General features: G+C 41.2%; 4 protein-coding genes across 5 annotated transcripts; 3 read left to right on the forward strand and 1 right to left on the reverse strand.

The window, feature by feature from the left end:
• Nucleotides 1–6,653: 6,653 nt before the first annotated feature.
• On the reverse strand, nucleotides 6,654–7,499 carry LOC115270005 (FAD-linked sulfhydryl oxidase ALR). Its single transcript, XM_029878923.2, has 2 exons — nucleotides 7,027–7,499; nucleotides 6,654–6,965 (listed from the first exon to the last, which is right to left on the reverse strand). Exons 1-2 carry the CDS (start codon nucleotides 7,392–7,394, stop codon nucleotides 6,803–6,805), a joined length of 531 nt encoding a protein of 176 aa, XP_029734783.2. The 5' UTR covers nucleotides 7,395–7,499; the 3' UTR covers nucleotides 6,654–6,802.
• A 132-nt stretch (nucleotides 7,500–7,631) lies between these two features.
• Nucleotides 7,632–15,471, forward strand: LOC115270025 (cytochrome c oxidase subunit 6B1). The gene is made up of 2 exons (XM_029878939.2): nucleotides 7,632–7,770; nucleotides 14,837–15,471. Exon 2 carries the CDS (start codon nucleotides 14,870–14,872, stop codon nucleotides 15,119–15,121), a length of 252 nt encoding a protein of 83 aa, XP_029734799.1. The 5' UTR covers nucleotides 7,632–7,770; nucleotides 14,837–14,869; the 3' UTR covers nucleotides 15,122–15,471.
• On the forward strand, nucleotides 7,632–20,700 carry LOC115270006 (cytochrome c oxidase subunit 6B1-like). Of its 2 annotated transcripts, none has more exons than XM_062853134.1 (2): nucleotides 7,632–7,770; nucleotides 20,287–20,700. In XM_062853134.1, exon 2 carries the CDS (start codon nucleotides 20,303–20,305, stop codon nucleotides 20,564–20,566), a length of 264 nt encoding a protein of 87 aa, XP_062709118.1. In that variant the 5' UTR covers nucleotides 7,632–7,770; nucleotides 20,287–20,302; the 3' UTR covers nucleotides 20,567–20,700. The 2 variants fall into 2 exon arrangements, with proteins under 2 accessions (XP_062709118.1, XP_062709119.1); XM_062853135.1 differs by having other exon boundaries at nucleotides 7,633–7,770; nucleotides 20,291–20,700.
• LOC109400727 (zinc finger CCCH domain-containing protein 13) lies at nucleotides 7,777–14,043 on the forward strand. The gene is made up of 3 exons (XM_019673223.3): nucleotides 7,777–8,533; nucleotides 8,603–8,855; nucleotides 12,453–14,043. Exon 3 carries the CDS (start codon nucleotides 12,528–12,530, stop codon nucleotides 13,728–13,730), a length of 1,203 nt encoding a protein of 400 aa, XP_019528768.3. The 5' UTR covers nucleotides 7,777–8,533; nucleotides 8,603–8,855; nucleotides 12,453–12,527; the 3' UTR covers nucleotides 13,731–14,043.
• Nucleotides 20,701–21,445: the final 745 nt, after the last annotated feature.

Here is a 21,445-nt window from a genome sequence, read left to right on the forward strand (position 1 = left end):
TTGTTCCACTCTTGTACAGCAAAAATGTTTATTGGGTTAAGCTCTATTTGTTGGTTCTATATGCATTGTTAACTGTCATTGCTATGTTAATGCTAATATTTTTAAAGAAGAGTGCAATATCGCCTTAAGTGAATACATCACCAGTTTTAAAAATAGTCATTTCCCGTTTTTATTTCTTCCGCGCATTGATCAGAAGCAAGCGGCAGACATACGCCTAATTCAGCCCTAAATGCCTCCCATCATCACCGAGACAAGCGCAGGCGGAGGACGTTAATTATGTTATCATGAAAACATGTGGTTTTCCACTTGAGTCACAGAGAACAGACGTCTATCTCCGCTTTCTGCCTTGTATAAAACTTTGTAACGGTCGTATTAGAGTATGTCGTTATGCTCCCGTTGCGTGGCGCCAGTGTTCCATCATTTAGATTGTTGTGTTGTCATTTTTGTTTCCACTGCTCGCCGTTTTTGGCCGTTTGGCGCTCGTGTCGCTTTGTCGGTTAGTGTGTTTTAACGATGAACACTGCCATCGTGGGGTCAAATCGACTTTATATGTGGGCAGAGCCGTAGCGTGCGGTTGGCCAGGTTGGCCCCTGCCAAGGGCGCCAACCTTAGGGGGGCGCCAAAATGGTCTAAGTCTAAAGGAAACAGGATGATACTATTGTTTTCTTGAATGTTGCCAAGATTTCACTATTTACAGTATCTGAAATTAATCATGTGTTTTTTAAGATCTTCCTCCCGATATTGCTCCAAAGATTGTTATAGATAATTTTCCACAGTTTCCTCAAGAATTTTTTGCAGATATTTTTTTTAAATCTTTCAGGGTTAAATTTGAAAAGTTGCTCGAAGGAAACTCTGCAAAGATTCCTTCAAAAAATCTTCTAGGGGTTTATACTTTTATTTCACAAATATGTTCTAGGTTTCTCCAGAAAAAATCATCAATGTATTTATTTAGAAATTTGTCAGAGATTCCTTCAGTAATTCATTTGGGGATCCCTGTAAAAAATCTCAAATATTTCTTAGAAACCCTTCAATAGATGTCCTCAAAAATTCCCATAGATTCCCACAGAAAATACTATAGAGATTTCTTTAGAAATCCTTTCGTCGTTCAAAATTTCTTCCAGGGACATTTTTTCAGGAAATTTTTCATAGATTTTTTTTTTAATTCGACCAAAAGTTCCTTTAGAAAGTCTTCTATATATTCTCTTAGGAAAAAGGAATATATTGCCTTACTTATCAAATCTCCCATTGATTTCTTCCGAAATTGTTCCATGTTCACTAGAGATTCCTCCATTAATTTCTGCTACAATACATTTCATGAATTTCCTCATAAATTCATCCAGAAAATCATAAATATGGAATACTTCAGAAATTTCTCCAGGTTTCCCGTTATAAAACCTGCCATCAAAAAGGTTTGTTTTGAAAGTCTTCCATAGATTCCTTAAGAAATTCCTCCAAGGATTTTTTCATATAACCTTCTAGGGACTTGTTTTAGAAAATCTTGCAGAATTCCCAAAGAACTTTTTCAGAGATTCCTTCGAAAGTTCTTCCAAATATTATTGCAGAAATTTTCCCAGTGATTATCCACAAATTCTTGCAGTCATTCTTTCAGGTATTTCTTTAAGAGCTGCTCCAGAAATTGGTAATTAGCTCTGAAGCTCTTCAATACAAACGCCGTTGTACTTATATTCGTCTAAGAGAAAAAAATTTGGGTAAATTTTTGGATGACTCCCATTGAAATTCCTAAAAAACACATTTGAAAAAACACTCCTGAAAACAAAAAAACAAATGCGGGGGAATTTGTTTAATCGAAATAGGGTATTTATTCCCTTATTAAGCATGTGGCTCCCATTTTCATCCCACGAAAAACAAAGGATTGAAGCGCTGTTTGTTTTGTTTCTTATTTTTGTATTTTTTGTTCGAAGTGAGCACAGATGAAAACAAAAAGAACGGAGTCAATCGGTGCCGTAATCGCTTGTTTTCGAATAGGATGAAAATGGGAGCATGAGATTACTGATGGCACACATACCCTATCAAATTCCAACTATTGAAGAAGCTTTGATAAAATAAAAATTTACTACAATTTGTTCCAAATTAACAATGTTCAATTGTTGTGGGGCGCCAACCTGCATGCTTGCCAAGGGCGCCATGGGACCACGCTACGGCTCTGTATGTGGGGCAGTCTCCGTTGGTGGCGTTGAGGAACACTTAAATCCTTTACACACAATTTCGACGTATTTTTGTTCGAGCTTAAACGTCTGTTCTCTGTGCTTGAGTTGACTTGGTGGTGCGACTTCTCCGCTACAGCTGCTGCAATGCTCAAAGGCTCAGAGCATAGCGCCAGTTGAGTTCACACTGTCGACGACTATGGTCTTTCCTGTATCAATTAGTGTAATAAAAGCCTACGACGAACTCAGAAACCCTACATGCGTAAGATACTTAAACAAAGCATATAATTCCGTATCTGCGAAGGCGAAGGCGCGAAGGGCTTTGGGGGCTCCTCGGTGGACGCGTTTTGGCGTTGACAGGTCTCTCGCACTCGCGCAGCAGCGCCAGCGTGGGCGTTTCATTTAAGCGGTACTCAGACGCGTACAAGGGGCGACACCGTCGATTATGTTCAAGCTGTTCGTTGAGCCAGCAGCAGTGTACGCCTCGACTAAACGCTTATCATCATATTATAATTACGCACGGATTTGTAATGTTTAGTTACATACCATGCGCAAGATGGAGAAAGGTACACAGGGCAATATGATCGTGAACACCATAAATGTAGATAGTGTAGGGCAGTGAGGCTCAAGTTTTACCGGCACAATGCTGGTGTTTCATGCGGTCGAATGCGTTCTTTTCAGCTTCGTCAACTATAAACATAAACTCAGAAAAGGAGAACAATACGTTATGGAACATTCAAATTACATTGCTGTTGAGCGTTTAACAACATGTTTATTGGTGAAGTCCTAGCTAGGTGACTTCCGCATCTAAAGACCTGGACATTTTTTTTACGGAAATGGTCTATTTTTCCACAGAAAACAAACATCTAAGCTCTAAAACAAATGTTCTTTCAAACGTTGTGTAAGAAGTTGAATATGTTCAGTAGTATGGTACACGCTTGTATGGAAAAAAATAAATCCTCGCTCCAGTCGACTTTTTAGATTCCATTTAGGTCCCATATGAACTGTACAAAATTTCAGCGCAATCGGTGAAACTATAATTGAGCGCAAGCGGTTCAAAGTTTTCATAGGATTTACTATGGGAAAAGTTACACTTTCAGATAAAATATCCCAGAGGTCGTCCCTTTTCTCCTTAATTCAAATCGATCAATGTTTCTTGTAGAAAAATTATGAAACTTTCCTTCGAAGACAGCAAAACAATTGGATGCTTGTGGAAAAAGTTATTGATTTATTACCGATTAGTGATCCAACGAACGGCTTTTTATTTTGTTTTATCAGCAGCACTGCTGCTGTCGTTGTTGCATGGGGTGGCGGGAGGCATCACCACCCCCAGAAAGGCGCCGTCCACAAATTACGTAACGCTCTAGGGGGAGGGGGGAGTACAGCCGAGTGTTACGGCCCATACAAAAATTTTAGGGTTTTCATACAAAAAAGCGTAACGGAGGGGGGAGGGGGGGTCAAAAATGGTCGATTTTAGCGTTACGTAATAAATGGATGCTGCCAAACAGCAGCAGCCAAGGCAGCAGCTACAGTGCTGCTAATAAAACAAAACAAAAAGCCGTTCGTTGGATCACTAATCGGTAATAAATTAATAACTTTTTTCACAAGCATCCAATTGTTTTGAGGTCTTCGAAGGAAAGTTTCATGAATTATTTTTCTACAAGAAACGTTGATCGATTTGAATTAAGGAGACAAGGGGCGACCTCTGGGATTTTTTATCTGAAAGTGTAACTTTTCCCATAGTAAATCCTATGAAAACTTTGAACCGCTTGCGCTAAATTATAGTTTCGCCGATTGCGCTGAAATTTTGCACAGTTCATATGGGACCTAAATGGGATCTAAAAAGTCGACTGGAGCGAGGATTTGATATTTGTCCCATACTAATGTTCAGTGTTTAACGTTGAGCACATTAGTATCATCTAAGCAGCAAGTTGCTACAGTCAGTGGTGAATACGCATATCACGGACAAACAGACGTAACTCTTAGAGGAAATTCATTAAAAATTGTTGCCCGGTGTCTTTTCCATGCGTACACTGCCATCTGTTGGTATAACCGCGCGAGACACTGTCGGCCATGTAGAATTTTGATTTGACGTTTATCCACAGAGAATAGACGTCTATCTTTGCTTTCTTCCTTGTGTAAAACTTTGTAACGGTAATATCAGAGTATGTCGTTGTGCTCCCGTTGCGCTAGCGTTCCATCACTTACATTGTTGTGTTGTCACTTTTGTTTCCAGTGCTCGCCGTTTTTGGCCGTTTGGCACTCGTGTCGCTGTGTGGGCTAGTGTGTTTTAACGATGAACACTGCTATCGTGGGGTAAAATTGACTTTATATGTGGGGCAGTCTCCGTTGGTGGCGTTGAAGTACGCTTAAGTCCTTTACACACGTTTTCGACGTATTTTTGTTGGAGGCAAAACGTCTGTTCTCTGTTGTTTATCTAACACGTACACTACTACACAAATCGCCTGTAATTTTCGTTTACATCATTCAGCAACGTGTACACTGGCAAACGTCAAAGCGATCGAACACTAGAGCCTCTGGTGGAAGGATCGCGCAAATCAAATAAAATTTGAATTGATCGTTAAATGCATGTGCCAAGCAAGGAATTGGCATCCCTATCCCTCCAATGCAATGTTTTCGTAGCCAACATAACTGCGGCTCAAGCGTACGGCTCAAGCTGACAACCTATCTTTTAACACAGCAGCATAATTTTAATGCTGGGTAAGAAAACAAGAAGACCACAACAGTCCCCTAGTGCCAAGTCGTTTCGCGAGTGTTACGTCTGTTTGTTTGGGCGCATATCTTGATAAGTTTTATATTCATCACTGACTGCAACCTGGGAACTTTGCGATAGCAGCTCCATCACGATGTTGCCACTTGTGTTGCCATTTCAAATGACCGTTAAATTCCTTACACAGCTTTGGAACTGGACTTGGATGTCTGTTCTCTGTGGTGTAAGTGACAAAAACTCACTATCGAGTAAATGTTTTAAACCTCACCATAGTCTATTTTACGAAACGACAACAGTGTTGATATTGACATTAACACTCACGGGCTTGGGCGCAACCTTCTGTCAAATTTCCATTCATGAAATGAGCGATCAGGGAGCGTCCATAAATTACGTCACGCAAAAATTTCCAATTTTCCACCCCCCCTCCCCCCTATGTCACACTTTTTGTATGAGACCTCTGAAATGTTTGTATGGGTTGTCACACTTTACTGAACCCCCCCTCCCCCCTAAAAGCGTGACGTAATTTATGGACGTTCCCTCAGCTGATCCGAAACGTCTCGTAAAATGGCTCATTCATTCATGCTGGTTGCCGTCCGGGAGCACCGAGCGCAAACAAGTTCGGACTTCCGGGAGTGAAATATATTCTATGTAAACTATATGTAACTATCAAATAACATTATAAAAATCAATTAAGTTTTATCTATTTTTCCGATAGTTTTTTGAAAAATAAAACAGAATTTTTCATTACGCAAATATGGGTGAAATTTACCCATATTTTTCTCCTACACAAGTACTCCCCCACGTAACAACTTTTGTATGGAAAATTTTGAAAATTTGTGTAAAGCGTAACACAACGATAGACCTCCTCCCTCCCCTCCTTGCGTTACGTAATATTTGAACGAACCCTTGCCAATGAGTTGTACCCCTTTTAACTGGAAGCAGAGAAAATAGGTAGAGAAGCGAAGAGTGAACAGCCGCCAGAACGGCAACACTTTTTCTGTTTTGATTTCATCGCTCGGATGCTGGCAACTGCGGCAAAGCAGATTAATCCACCCATCGAAGGTAGTGCCTATCTCGCATACCGCATTTGAAAACTATCTATACTGTTGTTTTATTAACTAGACATTATCAAACTGATGTTCCAAAATGGAACAATTTTCATTATTTCAAGAAATCAATGTTGTTTGCACTGTCATCCATGATATTTGGAAACTTTGGTGAAAATATGTTTGAAACGAATGCAATACTTATCTTTACTTATGCGGCAATCGTCAAGGTTTGTTGATTTTGTTCGATAGGATACCAGTTTGACGGTTCGATAAGGTATTTTTGGCTTCACACTATTCGCTTCTCTACCTATTTTCTCTGACTGGAAGAAAAACAAAGATTCAGACGATTTCTGAGTAAGACCAACTCAGTGACTGAGTAGAAATGTTTCTCGGTGCATTTTCCACAAGTAGTTTCGAGTGTCCAAGGACAGATGGCACTGCTGTATATGTACATATAATGCGTGAAATACGGGCGCCATCTATTATTGCATAGCGCAAACTTTGCTAATCATTTACACAGTTGCCACGTTTACGACCATGTCCCGAATTTCATCTGGGAACGATAGGGGAGATGGGGTTAGATGGGCATCTTATGTCTAAAAAATCAAGAAAATATCGGAATTTTCAGGATGTTTTCCAATACTGGTTGTGTGAGCATTTAGAATATGTAGATAGAATAGGCGAACACTAAATGACAAGAAAAGCAAGTAAATTAACACCAAACAATTTGTATTTTCAATACTATTCAGGTTGATTGCATCTCTCGGAGGTTCAAGCGATCTTGGCCGTTTCGTTTGCCCACCATTCTGTACATCACGCTGCTCCATAACAAAGTAGCTGGTTTATAACTATATTAGTCAATCACAGGAACCATCCGCCGGCCCATCCCGCCAGCGCTCGTTCACTTTGGAACAGTCGAATTCGGGTTTTCCTATTTTTACGTTGACCCGGTTGTGCATCCGACACAGCCACTGGGACAGTGTGTGTTGTGATTTGACTTCCGGAGGCGAATCCTTTAGCCTAAAAATATGGGAAGGTTATTTTCGAAAAATGATGCGTGAGATGTTATAGATGTACTTACTCTTTTTGGAAATCCTTGGCGCAGTACTCGCAGGGGTACACCTTGGCAAATGCTTCGAAAAACTTCTGCACGTTGGTCCGATCCTGCGGGGAGGGCTCATCCGGATAGTAGGCAGCCATAGTGTGCAGGAGGCCCCACGTGTGTCGCCCGAGCCGTTCCTTATCCAGGGGGCAGTGCTTTGGGGGCCCACTTGGTTCCGGTGGGGGAGGTGTATCGACAGTTTTGGGTGTCGTCACTTCGGACGAGGGTGGTTTTGCACTCGTGGAAAGCGCTTTCCGCTGCATTTTGGACCATGATTTAAAGTCCGTACACGTCCGGCAGGGCACTTTTTCTTTCGTTACTTCGGGTTGGTGTCCTTCGGCAGGCATTGCTTGATTTTTATGATGAAAATTTTAAACTAAATTTTGAAATTAAAACACCGGGCATGCAGAGTGTTTTGCAGACCAAACATCACAGAGAAACGTCACTGTTGTGATGTAATTTGGATCAGCTGTGCTGAAATGTTTCACTGTTTACTCAAACGAGGGGTGATTCGCCGGTTAATGTTTGTAAATAGTTTCGTTAAACTCTACTTTACCGTCTTCGGCGGTCGCCGATCGAACTGACAACTCTGTCAGATTGCGATTTTTTCCCGAAAGTGAGAAAAATCGAAGCAGGCAGCCATCTTAACTCGTCCAGGTCACAGTCGTAAGAGCAGTGTGTGTCAAGTGCGTGCGAAAAATTTTCCTAGCGTTCCCGAATCAGGTAATTTTGCCACTTTCCCGTCCGGAGCGGATGCCCGGCATCCTCCGTAACCTGTTCCGTTTGTAAGAAAATGCATTTTTCACGTCGAACGATAGGGTTTCAATGGGAATTGTGGGTGTGTTTCATGTGGGGTTTTTCGGCTGCCGTCCGAATGGGGGAAAAAGGGCTGATGGGATTCCTGGTGCGATAGAATGGTAGTGTGCTAGCGAAGAAAATTTGGTTCGGGTTCGAAAATTATGTAATGGCTCGTCGTTCTAGCGGGTTTCACCTTCCAGTTGCTAGGGTGCGAGTTCCGTCGGGAGTGGCACCGCTCTCGGAAGGTGAAACTTGCTTTTCCATCAAAGCACTCCATTTCTTTGTTGTTATGTAAGCGTTTCATCGCCTTTCGGTCGTCTGTCACTTCAAACTTGCGCAAAGAATATCCTTCCGCGGAAATGTTTACTCAATAGCAAAGAAACAAGAGGGTGTCGCAGTGCCAGAGTTGTTCCAGAATTTTAGGACTAACTAAAATTAGAGCCATTAGACAACAAATGGGCTTTACTTCTCCCACTTCAATCTGGCAAGGACCATTGCCCCTCACCTCACAGCCAAATGGCCTTTAAGAAAACCTGTGGGGCGTTTTCCCACTCATTAACCGGGAACGAACTTCCTCACCCGCCCTCCGGAAAGCACTAAATCAGAAACAATGGGATCAAAGCGAAAAAAAACTGAGCCAAAATCAAAATGTACCACAAGCCAAAAGTGTAATACCTACTCTGCAGAAGTAATTATATTCCGCGTAAGTTCCGCGCATTTCGAAGAAAAACTCACCTTGGAGTGCACATTTTTTCAGGACTCGAAATTACCCGCGAGAGAGAGAGAGACTCGCACAGAAAGGCACAGAAGAAAGCTTCTCAGATTCAGTCAAGAACCGCATCAAAAGCGTAACATCAACCAACCAACACACAACAACAACAAAGCTGCTGCCCCATCGGAACCGCTGATCTGCTTGCTGCTGTTTTGAAGCTGAATATCCCGGCAGGGAGCGAACGCGTGCAGGAGTATACAGATCCTTCAGCGAGGAGCCGTCCCCGTCACTGGACAGAGTAATGTACCTTTTTATGACTGTTTCAATGCCATTTAACTACACTACACTTTTTAGCAAAGGTTTCCTAGGTTCTGTTGTTTGAAAGTTTAGATTGTTTTCTTTTATTTTTATTCATGTTTATGTGTTGGTTCATAATTTTGGTTCTGGGAGGGTTACTACTAGTTGTTCCGTTATCAGGTTGACACCCAGTTGGGAATGTCGGGAAATCATTATAAATGTTCAACTTATAACGTACAATCTCTATTGATCGGAACAGTGAGGACAAATGTTTAATTTGAAACCCAAAATTTAGGTGAATAGAGTTGATGCTACCTATCAAAATAAAAAAATCTAGTAGAAACCTTGCTCGAGTTTGAGCTTGATTGATTGCTCGTGAATGCTACTCCAGTATCGCCAGATCAGCCACATTCACACAAGGAACCAATGAGATATCTGCCGGAGACTAGCAGGCACATTCAGTGTGTGATCTATATTTGGTCCACTGCACGAATTTATGCTGGCCTGCTTACTCTCACAGAAAATTTGAGGTTTAAACGTCAAATTTCGTGTGAGAGTAAGCAGGCCAGCATAAATTCGTGCAGTAATCCATGGCGCCTGCCACGACAGGTTGCGATTGCAATGTGGGGAAGAGGAAGGAAGTGATGATTGCTATCGTTTGTATCCACATCAGACCGGATATACCTCTGCGTCTGCACAAACTCCTGCCGATGACGGAGTGTTCGCGGGATATGGTTGGCAGAGGATTCACACATTGATGCGTGGATGCCAGGCGTAAGGTGATAGATTAATGCGATTATTACTATGAAGCTGCGGCACAGTTCGCTTGATTGGGTAACTTATAGGCGTTATCTGATAGATTGACACCGTGCTGTGAAAGTTGGAAGCAAGAGAAACGGCATTTTACATAGCCATCGCTAGAACCAGAAACGAGTTGCATATAGGTATAGAGAGGATAGTAAGAGAAAGTGGATAGGAAGATACAAAGTAGAAGAAAAGGGACGGGCCAAGGATTAAACCCAGGACCTTCTCTGCCTATGATCGCAAAATTGTCCCATATGTATAGGAAACCCAGCAAAGATGGGACTGATATGCGATCATGGGCAGTTCTGATGAATTAGAAGCGGTAGTTAAATTAAAAGATCTGGTAGAAATACTGAGAAATATGATAGAGATATATCAATTATTATTCTAGAAATTTAAATAGAAAAGCTTAGAAATCTCTGTTAAAGTTTTGAAAATTTCCTCGATTTTTGCAAGAATTTTGTTAGAATTTCTAGAGAATTTTAGCTGATTTTATCCGGGAGACGCAAATTGGTCAACAGTTTCATTTCAAGCGTACTGGAATTCGTAAAACTTTATGAGTTTATTCCTGCATATAATGTTGAAACTTTGGTTCCTGAACGTTGACCAAACGTATCCTTTAAACCTGAACTTCTCTAGACATACTTCTTGAAGTGTCTCCCAGGATTTCTCACAAAATTCTTTCCGTATTTTTCACGCCCTATTTCTAAATATTCCTTTTTAAATTCCTCGCGAAAATTCTTCCGGTTTCCTACCAGCTTTCAAACAATTCTTTTCAGGATCCTTGTAAATTTTCCAGGATTCCGACCGATTTCTCTTGGATTTTTTTCATGGAGGGCTACGTAATTTCCTTCCAGAATTTCTTCCAGATGTATTGCTCCCAAAGTGTCTCGTGGGATCTATCCCGCAGTTCCTCCTGCTTTTTTGCCCATATCTCCACAAGAGTTTCTCCAGGGATATATCGCAGATGTCGACGCACTTTCTCCTGGAGTTTCTCTCGGGATTATACTCGAAGATTTTCAGCAATTCCTACCTCTTGTGACTTCCTCAGGAGATCTTTCCGGTATTTCTCACAGAGTTGCTACAGGATTCTTATTCCTGGGATTTCTAATAACTTTCTGCAGAACTTTCTCCTGTTTTTTTTTTCAAGAAATACATGTGAGTTTTTCTCGGAGTTTCTCCTGCGATTTTTCTCAAAAGATTTCTTCCGGTGTTGGTCCTGGGATTTTTTTAGAGTTTTTCTGAATTCTTCCTGGAGTTTCACTTCTTCTCTTCTGCATTTTTTTTCCGGAGTGGCTTGTGGGATTTATGCAGGAACTATTGCTTATATTTCTCATGGAGTTCTTGTGTTATTTCTGTCACAGCTTTTTCCAGGCTTTTCCTCGTAGTTCCTTTCTGCCGGATTTCTGTAGTGATCCACTTGATATATTTTACAGACTTTCACTAGATTATCACGGCTCTACCCATAACCCCTACTAGAAGTTGTCCCGAGATTCTGGATGCTCCTTTTGGGATTTCTTTGATAGTGGCTCTCAGACTTCTTGCGGGGATTTTGCTTTGGAATGTCTCCTATCACTGAAGGAATCTAGGTATAATGTAAAGAGAAACTTCGCAAAGACATATTGAGGATATCTCAAGAGGAACTTTTTAAGAAATCCTGAGAAAACTGGGACATGTCGGAAAAAATCCCGGAATGAAATTGGAGTACGAACTTAAACAATCTTGGGAGGAACTACGGGCAAAGTCCCGCGAGGAAATCCGAGAGAAATGTCGGAAAATTCTGGAAGAAATCTCTGGTAAAGTTTTCACAAAAATCTTGCAAAAATCACGAGGAACCTGTTGGAAAGCTATCCTACTAAGAGGAAATACCTGGAGGAATTTTGAATCAATTTTGAACGGATCTCCGAGAGAAATCCAACGAGATACTCTGGAGGCATATCGGAAAAACTTCTGGAGGAAATCACAAAAGGCACTCCTAGAGTCAAAATTTTATTTTGACTAATCAGTAGACAACCTGAAAATACATCATCTTCATTGGGACAAATGAAATTGTAATCCTGCTATAGATTTTTTTTACTAGAGACATGTCATGGTGGAACTCTAGAGAAAAAATCTTCGTAAAATGTTGAAAAAAGCGAAGCAAACGAAAAATTGGACCCAGTATGGGAAAGCGCAAAACAACAACGAAATACAAAAATCTAAAAGAAAATTTTGGATGCTGTCATTTGAAAACATAAACAATACTCCTGTAGTCGCGACTACAAAAATCGCTTGTAAAAGACTGAAACGTTACAATGGAGCTTTTACAAAAACTGCTCCTAAAACCAAAAAGGTCTAAGAACTCAACAAGAGAGCTCTGGCCTGGTAACTGGACACTGCCCGAGCAGGTATGACTTGAAAAATATTAGCTAGATTCAGAGTGATATTGTCGTTTCTGTTACACGGAACTTCAAACTTTGAAACATCTGCTTTAGAGTTGTGGTGCTTTACACACGCGCAGGCAAAGATTTCTAAATAGTGATTGTTTGCAAGCCAGTGAGATCTGCAGAACCTGAAAAGATAATTGTCAGAGCTCAGACATATCCTACAAAGGAAATAACACTAACTAAATATGACGATGAAGAAAAGAACCAACATTGTGAACCAACACACGGTTAAAGTTTTTTTTTTTTTTTCACTTACATTTGTTCTCTCTGTCGTTGTCGTTTGTACACTATCATGTTCCTAGGAAACGTTTACCATCGCAGAGCAATTGGTCACACTGTTGCTTATGTGTAGTACTGTGTATTTTCAGAATCCCGCGCGCCCACCTTCCCAGATCCCGGTACTCAGCCGGTCAGCTCTCCTCCCGGATTCGTTAGATCGACCGATGCAGGACGACGAATCCCGTTCATCTAGCGGTCGCGACAAGTATCGCGACCAGCAACGTCACCGCAGTCGTGACCACGATCGGGAACGGGATCGTGACAGGGATCGAGAGCGAGAACGAGACCGCCGAGATCGACATCGAGACAGGAGCCGCGAGCGTGAGCGGCGACGCGATGACAATCATCGGGATGATCGGTACCGATCGGATCGATATCAGGACGAGAGGAATCGCGATCGTGATCGCTCCCATCGGGATAGAAACGATAGGGACCGAGACTATCGTAGCAGCAGCAAGCGAGATCGTAGCAGAAGTCGAAGTCGCGATCGCAAGCGAAAAAGTCGTTCACGATCACGCGATCGTCGTCGAGATGGGTCACGTTCTCGTGAGGGAAGCAATTATTCCAAGGATCGTGAGCGTGGCCGAAGAGATTTGTCGATCGAAATAGAACAGGAGCTGCAGAACTTGCGAAAGCTCTCGGATATGAAGGCAGCAGCCAGTGCCAAAGCACAAGAAACCGTGAGCGGTGAGACTGGATCTGAGTCAAAAACTATGGATGCGGACAATTCAAACAGTAATAGTTCAGCGATGGTGGAAAAAGAGGAACCCAAAAATAGTATTAGCAAATTCTTCAGTAACAGCAACAGCTCGAAAACGGAATACGTTCCGGAGATCCAAACTGAAGAGGAGCGAATCGAATTTCAGAAGAAAATGCAGGAAAAGTTGCAGGCTCACCTTGCTGCCGAGGGAAAGCTCTATCCCAAACCGAAGCCTACGCCTGTAATCAACACTGCCACGGGATTTGCCAACGATGGTTCCTTCCTGGAGATGTTCAAAAGAATGCAAGAGCAGGCGCAAATGAATTGCGCTACCACGGCGAGCGAGGAAAGTTATCCCACCGCAACGGTAGTAGCCAGTGCCGTCGTCCCAGCCGCGGTGGTACCAATAGTAGCCCCAGTGGCCTCCAGTTCGAGTCATGCAACGCCATCCCAGCTGACAAAACCCCAACCAGTGCCGATTCCGATCGTGGGACGACGAAGGGGAGGAAAGATTCTCAAAACCGGAGTGGTCAAAAAGCAGAAACCGATCGAAGAGTCGTTTGCCGAGTCACCGAATGACGCGTGGAATCTCTATCTGCAGGAGGTCAAAAAGTACAAGAATGCGTCCTGTGATGCCGATTCCAAAACGCGGCCATTAGTAAAGTAGAGTGCGCCGGCGGAGAAAGTAGCTTATCAGTAATTTTAGCGGAATAATCGTGAAGTGAAAGAGACGGGATGGTTGCGAAGAGTGATTTATGTAGGTTTACGCGCAATCGATTAGTAGGATTACCATTGAGACAAAGTTTATATTTAGCCTAATACAACATTGGGAGTCATGTCGAGGTTCCGGATGAGAACCGGAATCAATCGACCATCACTTTAGTTTTAAAATTCCAATTGGTTGCCCCCCTAGCTTGTAAGAATTGTAGACATGTACGATACGAAATTTTCGTCTGGTCAAAATGCATTTTCTTGTATAATTCTGCCCTATTACGCGTTTCATGCACAAATTATGAAAAATTCGACGTTAAATTATAGCTCTTAGAATGCATGAAACATTGTGGGTGTGAATAAATATCGAAATATTTACCTACATGCAAAAAGTTACATTCAGTCAGTTCAAAAGCATGCTATCACAAAATTGAATTGACGTCGCACTTAACCGTGGCCTCTGAAGGTATTGCAATTGCTTTTGCAATCCTTCACGGTCGCCATATAATGGGTTAATATTTTGACATAGCGATATTTTTGTTTATACTTAGAGGGAACCTAGCTATGGAACTGCCTTTTACCGTGGTCAAAACGTTCATTAATTTGATCGGATCAGTTCCGGATTTGCCCAGATCCGATCTGGAATGAAAGAATGGAATGAATTGGAAATCAAAATTTAGAACTCGACGATAAAATATGAGGCTACAAATTTTTCATTGATGTGATTGGCATTAATAAATTGGTTCTGGGACCATTTGAACAGTGGGATATATTTTGGACACTTCACGCTATAACTCAGTCAATTTTGTACCAATTTTTGGAACACGGATAGAATATAAATTACATGTTCACATCCACAAAGTGTCATGCATTCTAAGAGAATGTGCCCAACCGCTGGATGGTTGGGTGCGACATTCGTCCTTCCTCTCTCCCTAATTCTGCATGCTGCGATAATTTGTGCATGCATGTGATTCCAAGCCTCTCGAGTATTCAATGTCCAACTGTCTCAATCTCTCTATTCAATCCCACCTCCCCTCCCCTGTACGGCCCCGCCTTCTCCAGTAAGCTCCCACTCTAGAACCGCCTGAACGAAAAATGGCCCCAGCAGCATCTGCCGGTACACTGCCCCTGAAGGCGGCTCCCTTCGATCCGCGCTTCCCGAACACGAACCAAACCAAGTACTGCTACCAGAGCTATCTGGACTTTCACCGCTGCGAGAAGGTGAAGGGCAAGGGCGACAAGGTGTGCCAGTACTTCAAGCACGTGTACGGCGATCTGTGCCCGAACGCGTGGATCGAGAGATGGGACAACCAACGCGGGGAGGGTACCTTCGCGGGCAGAATCTAAACGAAAGAGATGTGGTGGGAAGCGCAGCGTGTTAGATTGGTCGGTCCCCCCGGGGGTTGAAGCGTCGTGGCCGTGAACGGCTAGTATCTTTCCTGTTTGCTGTTGCAGCGGTCACCCACTTCTTCTAAACCAGACGACGCACTTTAGCATAACTTTCAAAAGGTTCTCGTTCTGAAATTGGCATTGGTCAAAATTCGCAAATTATTGTACACTCGATTGGGCATTTGGCTTTAAATTGGTTAGGAAGCTAGTAAGTATAATGTGAACAGCAACAATGGGTTTGAAAGTCACACCGAAACTGTGAAGCAAACACTTAAGTGGATAATAAACGTATTCAGAAAATAATAGAACTAGCGTTTTCATTATTCTTTGTTTGTGCAATTAACGGAATAGGTATTACTTTTAGTGATAACTTACTAACAAACTACATATGTATACAGTTGCAAATCCCTAAAATTTGAAGCCCTTAAATTTCAAAAAAAGCCTTCCACAGTGTTTCCGGATCACCACGTGTTTCTAATGTAATAGATAATAGTTATTTATGTAACGAGTTGCAAAAAGTTGATTTTTTTCAGCACGAGTCGTACTGGATAAATACGAAAAGTGCTGAAAACATCGAGTTTTGCAACGAGTAACATACAATAGAAATTATGATACTGAATTGCATAAAGTACCTTTTTTTAGTTAAACAAGTTCACATCTGTATTTGTACATGAGTACTTGAACGGCTATGAGTGAAAGATTCCCATCTTTATAATAGGTATGCTTTTCACAAGACCATTTGTCATTAGCAATTCTACTAAAGATCGTTATAAAATTCCTTGTATATTAGAAATGAGTTTGAATTTCCATTCAAGCAATAATCGCACGGACGGTTGAACCGATCAGCATGATTTTTGCGTCTTTTAGGACAACTATTGAATGCAGAAACACAATTAACTCAAAAGTTGTGAAACAACCAACAACAATAACAATACAAGACGGAACAGGCTTCAGAAATTCCTCCAGAAATTTCTTCTGAGATTCCTCAAGGAGCTTCTTCAGGGATTCTTCCAGGAGTTTCTATAGCGATTCTTGTATGAATATTATAAAGGATTTCGTCCAGGATTTTTCTAGGAATTCCATAGACTATCCCCACCAGTGCGTTGTAAGTCGGTGAGTAGTAGAGGTGTGCAAATCGGTTTCATTTCTGATATCCACCCGTTTTCGCACCGTGCGTTCGCATTATCGTTGGTAAAATACCACCTCATCTCCCCACCGGTGGTTGGTAGTAGCACAGACAAACAGACTGTCACTTGGAAGAAAATGCGATAAAAATCATTGTCACGCAAACATAATCGCCCAATGCTAATTATGCTGTGGTACGCAAATCCACTGAGTAGATGGCGGTAGTGAGCAAACGTCAAACAGGAGCAAAAGCGATGCGAGCGCCATGAGCGAGCGATTTGCGAACTACGGAATATTTAAATAATCTGTTAAAAAGTGAAACGATGGGAAGTGAGTAGAGTGAGACGTCTGTTTGTCTGTAGTAGTAGTACTTCATATCGTAAACAAAATACAGAGAAGCAAATAAATGACAACATCATTTTTTGTATACATACAGGTAGAGTAAGGTGGAGCAAAAGTTCGACCTTAGTTGAAAATTTAATTATTTTCAAAAAATCGAAGCAGATAAAAATAAATAAATACCGTGTGGTAATTCTACCATCCATGAGCTAAAAATTTGCTGAACAAAGTTACACCAAATGTCTTTTCAATTTTGAGTTACAACACTTTTTCTATGTGTGTGTTTTATTCGAACTCTTGCCCCACCACTGGGGCAAAAGTTCGAATCTAGTGTTTGTGGAATTTCGCTACCCGTAGCCCACTATTTTGACACTTTGGTAATAGGAATACCCAAAACCAATTAATATTTGATGTTGGAACTGGAATACACTTTAAAGTTCGATCTGGATTTTACTCAAATTAGGGTTAAATTTATTACACCAAAAATTAGTACTTTTCCGCCAAATTCAGAGAAAACCAACTTTTTTTCAACTTTGATCGAATATTCTCACTAATTCCATCATTTTTAGAGATAATATGGACATTCTGCAGAATTTGAAGTTTTTACCTAAAGTGGCCATATGACTCGAACTCTTGCCCCACAATTCGAACTTTTGCCCCGCTATGTGTAAAATATGATTTCCAAATCTGTTTTGCAAAAAGTTATACTTGCTGAAGCATCTTCAAGAGATACCTAGTTACGCCCCAAAATAAAATATCGAATTCGATTTCATTACAATTCCATTCCATGCGATGGAAGGACCATCGCATATTACAATTTTTTGATCAAAAACCAACATTTTGTTATAACTTTTCGAAATATTGATCAATTTTCATAATTTTTGGAGTGAAAGACTCTTTTTCGAAAAGGCTTCGAACAACCTTGACTCGCGAAAGAAATAATTTGAATTGAGCTCAAAAACTTCAAAAGAAACTCTTGCCCCACTTTACTCTATACCTCATATTACCGTTTTCGATTGTACGAATGTACTAGAATGTTGCAAATAAATCATTTAAGAGTTTCGTTCCCTGAGAGTTATCCCTGAAAAAAATCCTTGATGAATCTTCATTCTTGGAGGGATCCTTGAAAAAATCCCTGAAGAAACGCCTGGAAGAATCCATGATAAAACTTCTTGAAGGAACTTCTATAAAAATCCTTGAATGAACTCCTTAATGAATCCCTGAAAAAACTTCTGGATGAATCCCTGAATGCATTTCTGAAGATATTTGTGAAGGAACTGCCGGAGGAATCTCCAAAGAAATTCCCGGGGAAATCCTGGAAGGAATTGCCGGGAGAATCCCGGAAGGAATTGCCCGGTCATATTCATGGAGGAATCTCTGAGGGTATTCCTGGAGAAATACCTTTTGAAATTCCAGGAGTAATCCCAGAGAGAATTCCGGGAGGAATCTCTGAAAAAAATCCCGGAAGGGATCCACCAAGAAAAGTATCCTTGAGGGGATTCCTGGAGAATTACCCGAAGGAATTTCTTAGGGATTTTCCGAAACAAATCCTTGAGGATGCGCCGAAATTTCAAGAGAAACCCTTGAATGATTTTCAGGAGGAATCTCAGAAGGAACTCCTGACAGAAGGATCTCTGAAGTTACTTCTGGAGGGTTTCCTGGTGAAATGTCTAGAAAATCCGTGAGGGTACTGCCGGAGGGATCTCCAAAGGCACTTCTATTGATACCCTGAAGAAATCCGTGGAAAAATCTCAAGGAACTCCTGAAAGAATTCGCCACCTTGAATTCTTTGTGGGTATTTTCCAAGAATTCCTTGAGGAATTTCTTTATAAACTATTTTATGAATTCCTCCATAAACATCTTCAGTGATTTTTCTTCGAAAATTTCTTTTTGAATTGCTCCAGAAATTACGTCAGGGATTTTTCTGGAAACCTATTTATATTTCTCCGGCTGCTCCTTTTTGAATTGCTTCTAAAATTTCTTCAGGAACACCTTTAAGGAATTTTTCAGGAACTCCTTTAGAGATTTCTATGAGGAATTCTCCAAGGATTTCTCCAGGAGCTCGTCAGTAATTTATCCTAGAGTTCTTTTTTTGGGATTTTTCCTGGAATTTCTTGAGGGATTTCTTCATAAACTCCTCCAGTGACTCCTCCTGGAACTCCTTCAGTAATTTCTCCATGGATTCTACGGGGATTCCTGTAGGAGTTCCTGGGAATTTCATCAGGGATTTTTTTGAGAATCTTCTGGAATTTGTGGAGATATTTCTCTAGAAACTTCATCAAGAATTTCTACATAAACTGCTTCAGAATTTTTTTCTCAAATTCCATCAGTATATTTTCCAGGAACTTCTTCAGGAACTCCATCATGAATTTCTCCAGTAACTCCTCCATACGTTTCCCGAGGAATTTCTTCAAGGATTGCCCTTTGAATTTTGTGTGAACTTTTTTACGGAATCCCTTGAAAGATTTCTTCTTGAACTCCTTTAGGGATTCCTCCAGGAAGTCCTTCAGTGATTTATCCAGAAATTATTTTAGGAATTTCTACAGAAGTTTCGTCAGCATTTTTTCCTGGAATTCTTCGAGAGATTTCTCCTGGAATTGTTGGAGAAATTGATTCAGGAACTCCTTCTGGGGTTTCCTATCAAATTCCTTTCCTTCAAGGACGTCTCCAAGAACTCCTTTAGGAATTTCTTCATGAATTCCGTCGTAGATTTCTGCAGGAGCTCATTCAGAGACCCCGTCTAAGATTCCTCCAGGAATTTCTTGAAGATTTTTTTAACAGGAAGTGCTTCGGGGATTTTTCCAGGATTTTTTTTTCGGAAATTCCTTCAGGAACTTCTGATTGAAATCCTTTAGAGATTTGAACTCTTTTAGAGATTTTTCCATGAATTCTTTTAGGAACTCCCCAAAGGGTTTCTTCAGAAATTCTTCCAGATAATCTTCAGGGATTTCCTCACACTGTTGCAGAAATTTGAAATTCCTTCAGGAAGTTTGTTTGGGATTTCTCCAGAAACCAATCCGGATATTTCTCCAGGAAACCCTACAGGAATTGAGCTGCTGAGTTCAAAGTTTCGAAGGGAGGTTTAGAACTTGATGATTCGATCATCAGTGATCAATTTTTAACACAGAATGCTGTTCGGTTCTTTATTGTTTTGTTATTTATTTTACAATTTTATAATGTGGCTTCAATGTATATTTGATTTACATCACTGTCTGGAAGTTCTCTAGCTTGAAATGATTTCAAAAGTAAAGAAAGAAATGTCCATTTGTATCTCCTTGAAAGTGACGTGTAGTGTGAAACATAAAATATACTAAAGGTAAAGTAAAAGCGTACAATATTTCTTATAGTTTTGTGTTATGTAGTCAGAGTCATTAACTTATTCATAATTTCGATCAAAATTGTTTTAATAAAACTATATCTAGGAACAATTGGACCAACAGTTTTTTCAAATTGGATCAGTTTTAATTTCAACAAATTTGCACCCACTCTAACAAGAAGTGAAAAAAATTCTAACTGGGAATGTCCCTGAACACGAATTGGCCTTATACAAAATCGTATGTTTCCTGCACGATCTCCCTCTCTTCTTTTAGTGAAACATCCCCCCTTTCTTGCATTGTTCCATCAATACTAATCCTATTCAATCATTTCGCCCAACACAGCAAGCACCCCGCCGAGATGAGCCCGAAACCGACTGAGACGACCGATGCGCCGGCGATCGAGCTGAAGGCCGCTCCGTTCGATCCCCGTTTCCCGAACCAGAACCAGACCAAGTATTGCTTCCAGAGCTATCTGGACTTCTACCGGTGCGAGAAGATTAAGGGCGAAGGCGACAGCGTGTGCAAGTACTTCAAGGACGTGTTCACCGATATCTGCCCGAACGTTTGGGTCGAAAAGTGGGACAGCCAGCGGGCCGAGGGAACCTTCGCCGGTAGAATCTGAGCAGTTCCGGAACGGTGTGATGGCGAAGAAGCGGAATGCTTGAATGTGTGACGGGTTGTAAAAAAAGAAGAAGCGTGGGAGGAATTGAGTTCCAACAAGCATTTCAGTAATACAGAAGATATGATTGTTACGTACCTAAGGGGCTGTCCATTAATTACGTAAGGACATTTTTGCGATTTTTCGACACCCCCACCCCCCCTTGTAAGATTTTTTGTATGACAGCCCGAATATTTTTGTATGGCGCGTAAGATTTGTCAAACCCCCCCTCCCCCCAAAAACCCTTACGTAATTAATGGACAGCCCCTAAGTGGTGTAAGCGAGAATTTGTGTGGAAAGAAAGTCCTTCCTGTCTATCGAATTTGTACATAGTTCTCCTTCTTCTTCTTGGTGTAACATCAAACTGGGACAAACCCTGCTTCTCAGTTCAGTGTTCTATGAGCACTTCCACAGGTAATGAGAGCTTCCTCTGTCTGTATCTGCTAAGAGGTTTCTCAAAAGTGGCAAGAATACTCCCCCTTGGGGGCACCCGCAAACAATCAATTTCATAAACGCTGCTTGACGCAGCATCGAAAAAAGATATCAGTCTTTGAGCATTTAGTGAATCTAAGACTCCGTGCGGCATCGAAAGGCACTCTCGATATCTAATGCCGTTTTTCTTTCTTAACCTGGGTTGGAACTGGATTGGCGGAAAATGTGTAAACAAACAACGTCAAACAAACTTTAGTACAAGCGAAATCGAAGTCGGGTTGGGGTTGAAACTGTGATCTGATCCAGTTCCAACCCAGGTTGGAACTGGATAATAAAGAAAAACGGCATAAGAAAAAATCCAACCAAACCAGATTATTTTTGAGTGAACGCATTCTCGATATCGTGAACAAC

This window comes from Aedes albopictus, chromosome 2 (assembly GCF_035046485.1).
Source record: "Aedes albopictus strain Foshan chromosome 2, AalbF5, whole genome shotgun sequence".
NCBI lineage: Eukaryota > Metazoa > Arthropoda > Insecta > Diptera > Culicidae > Aedes > Aedes albopictus.

Bases quoted from the DNA above. Each gene is read 5' to 3' on its own strand.
- LOC115270005 (XM_029878923.2), bottom strand. From the start codon at position 7,394: ATGCCTGCCGAAGGACACCAACCCGAAGTAACGAAAGAAAAAGTGCCC. The intron at 6,966-7,026 runs GTAAGTACATCT...CCATATTTTTAG, and splicing joins GCCAAGGATTTCCAAAAAGA to GCTAAAGGATTCGCCTCCGG.
- LOC109400727 (XM_019673223.3), top strand. From the start codon at position 12,528: ATGCAGGACGACGAATCCCGTTCATCTAGCGGTCGCGACAAGTATCGC.
- LOC115270025 (XM_029878939.2), top strand. From the start codon at position 14,870: ATGGCCCCAGCAGCATCTGCCGGTACACTGCCCCTGAAGGCGGCTCCC.
- LOC115270006 (XM_062853134.1), top strand. From the start codon at position 20,303: ATGAGCCCGAAACCGACTGAGACGACCGATGCGCCGGCGATCGAGCTG.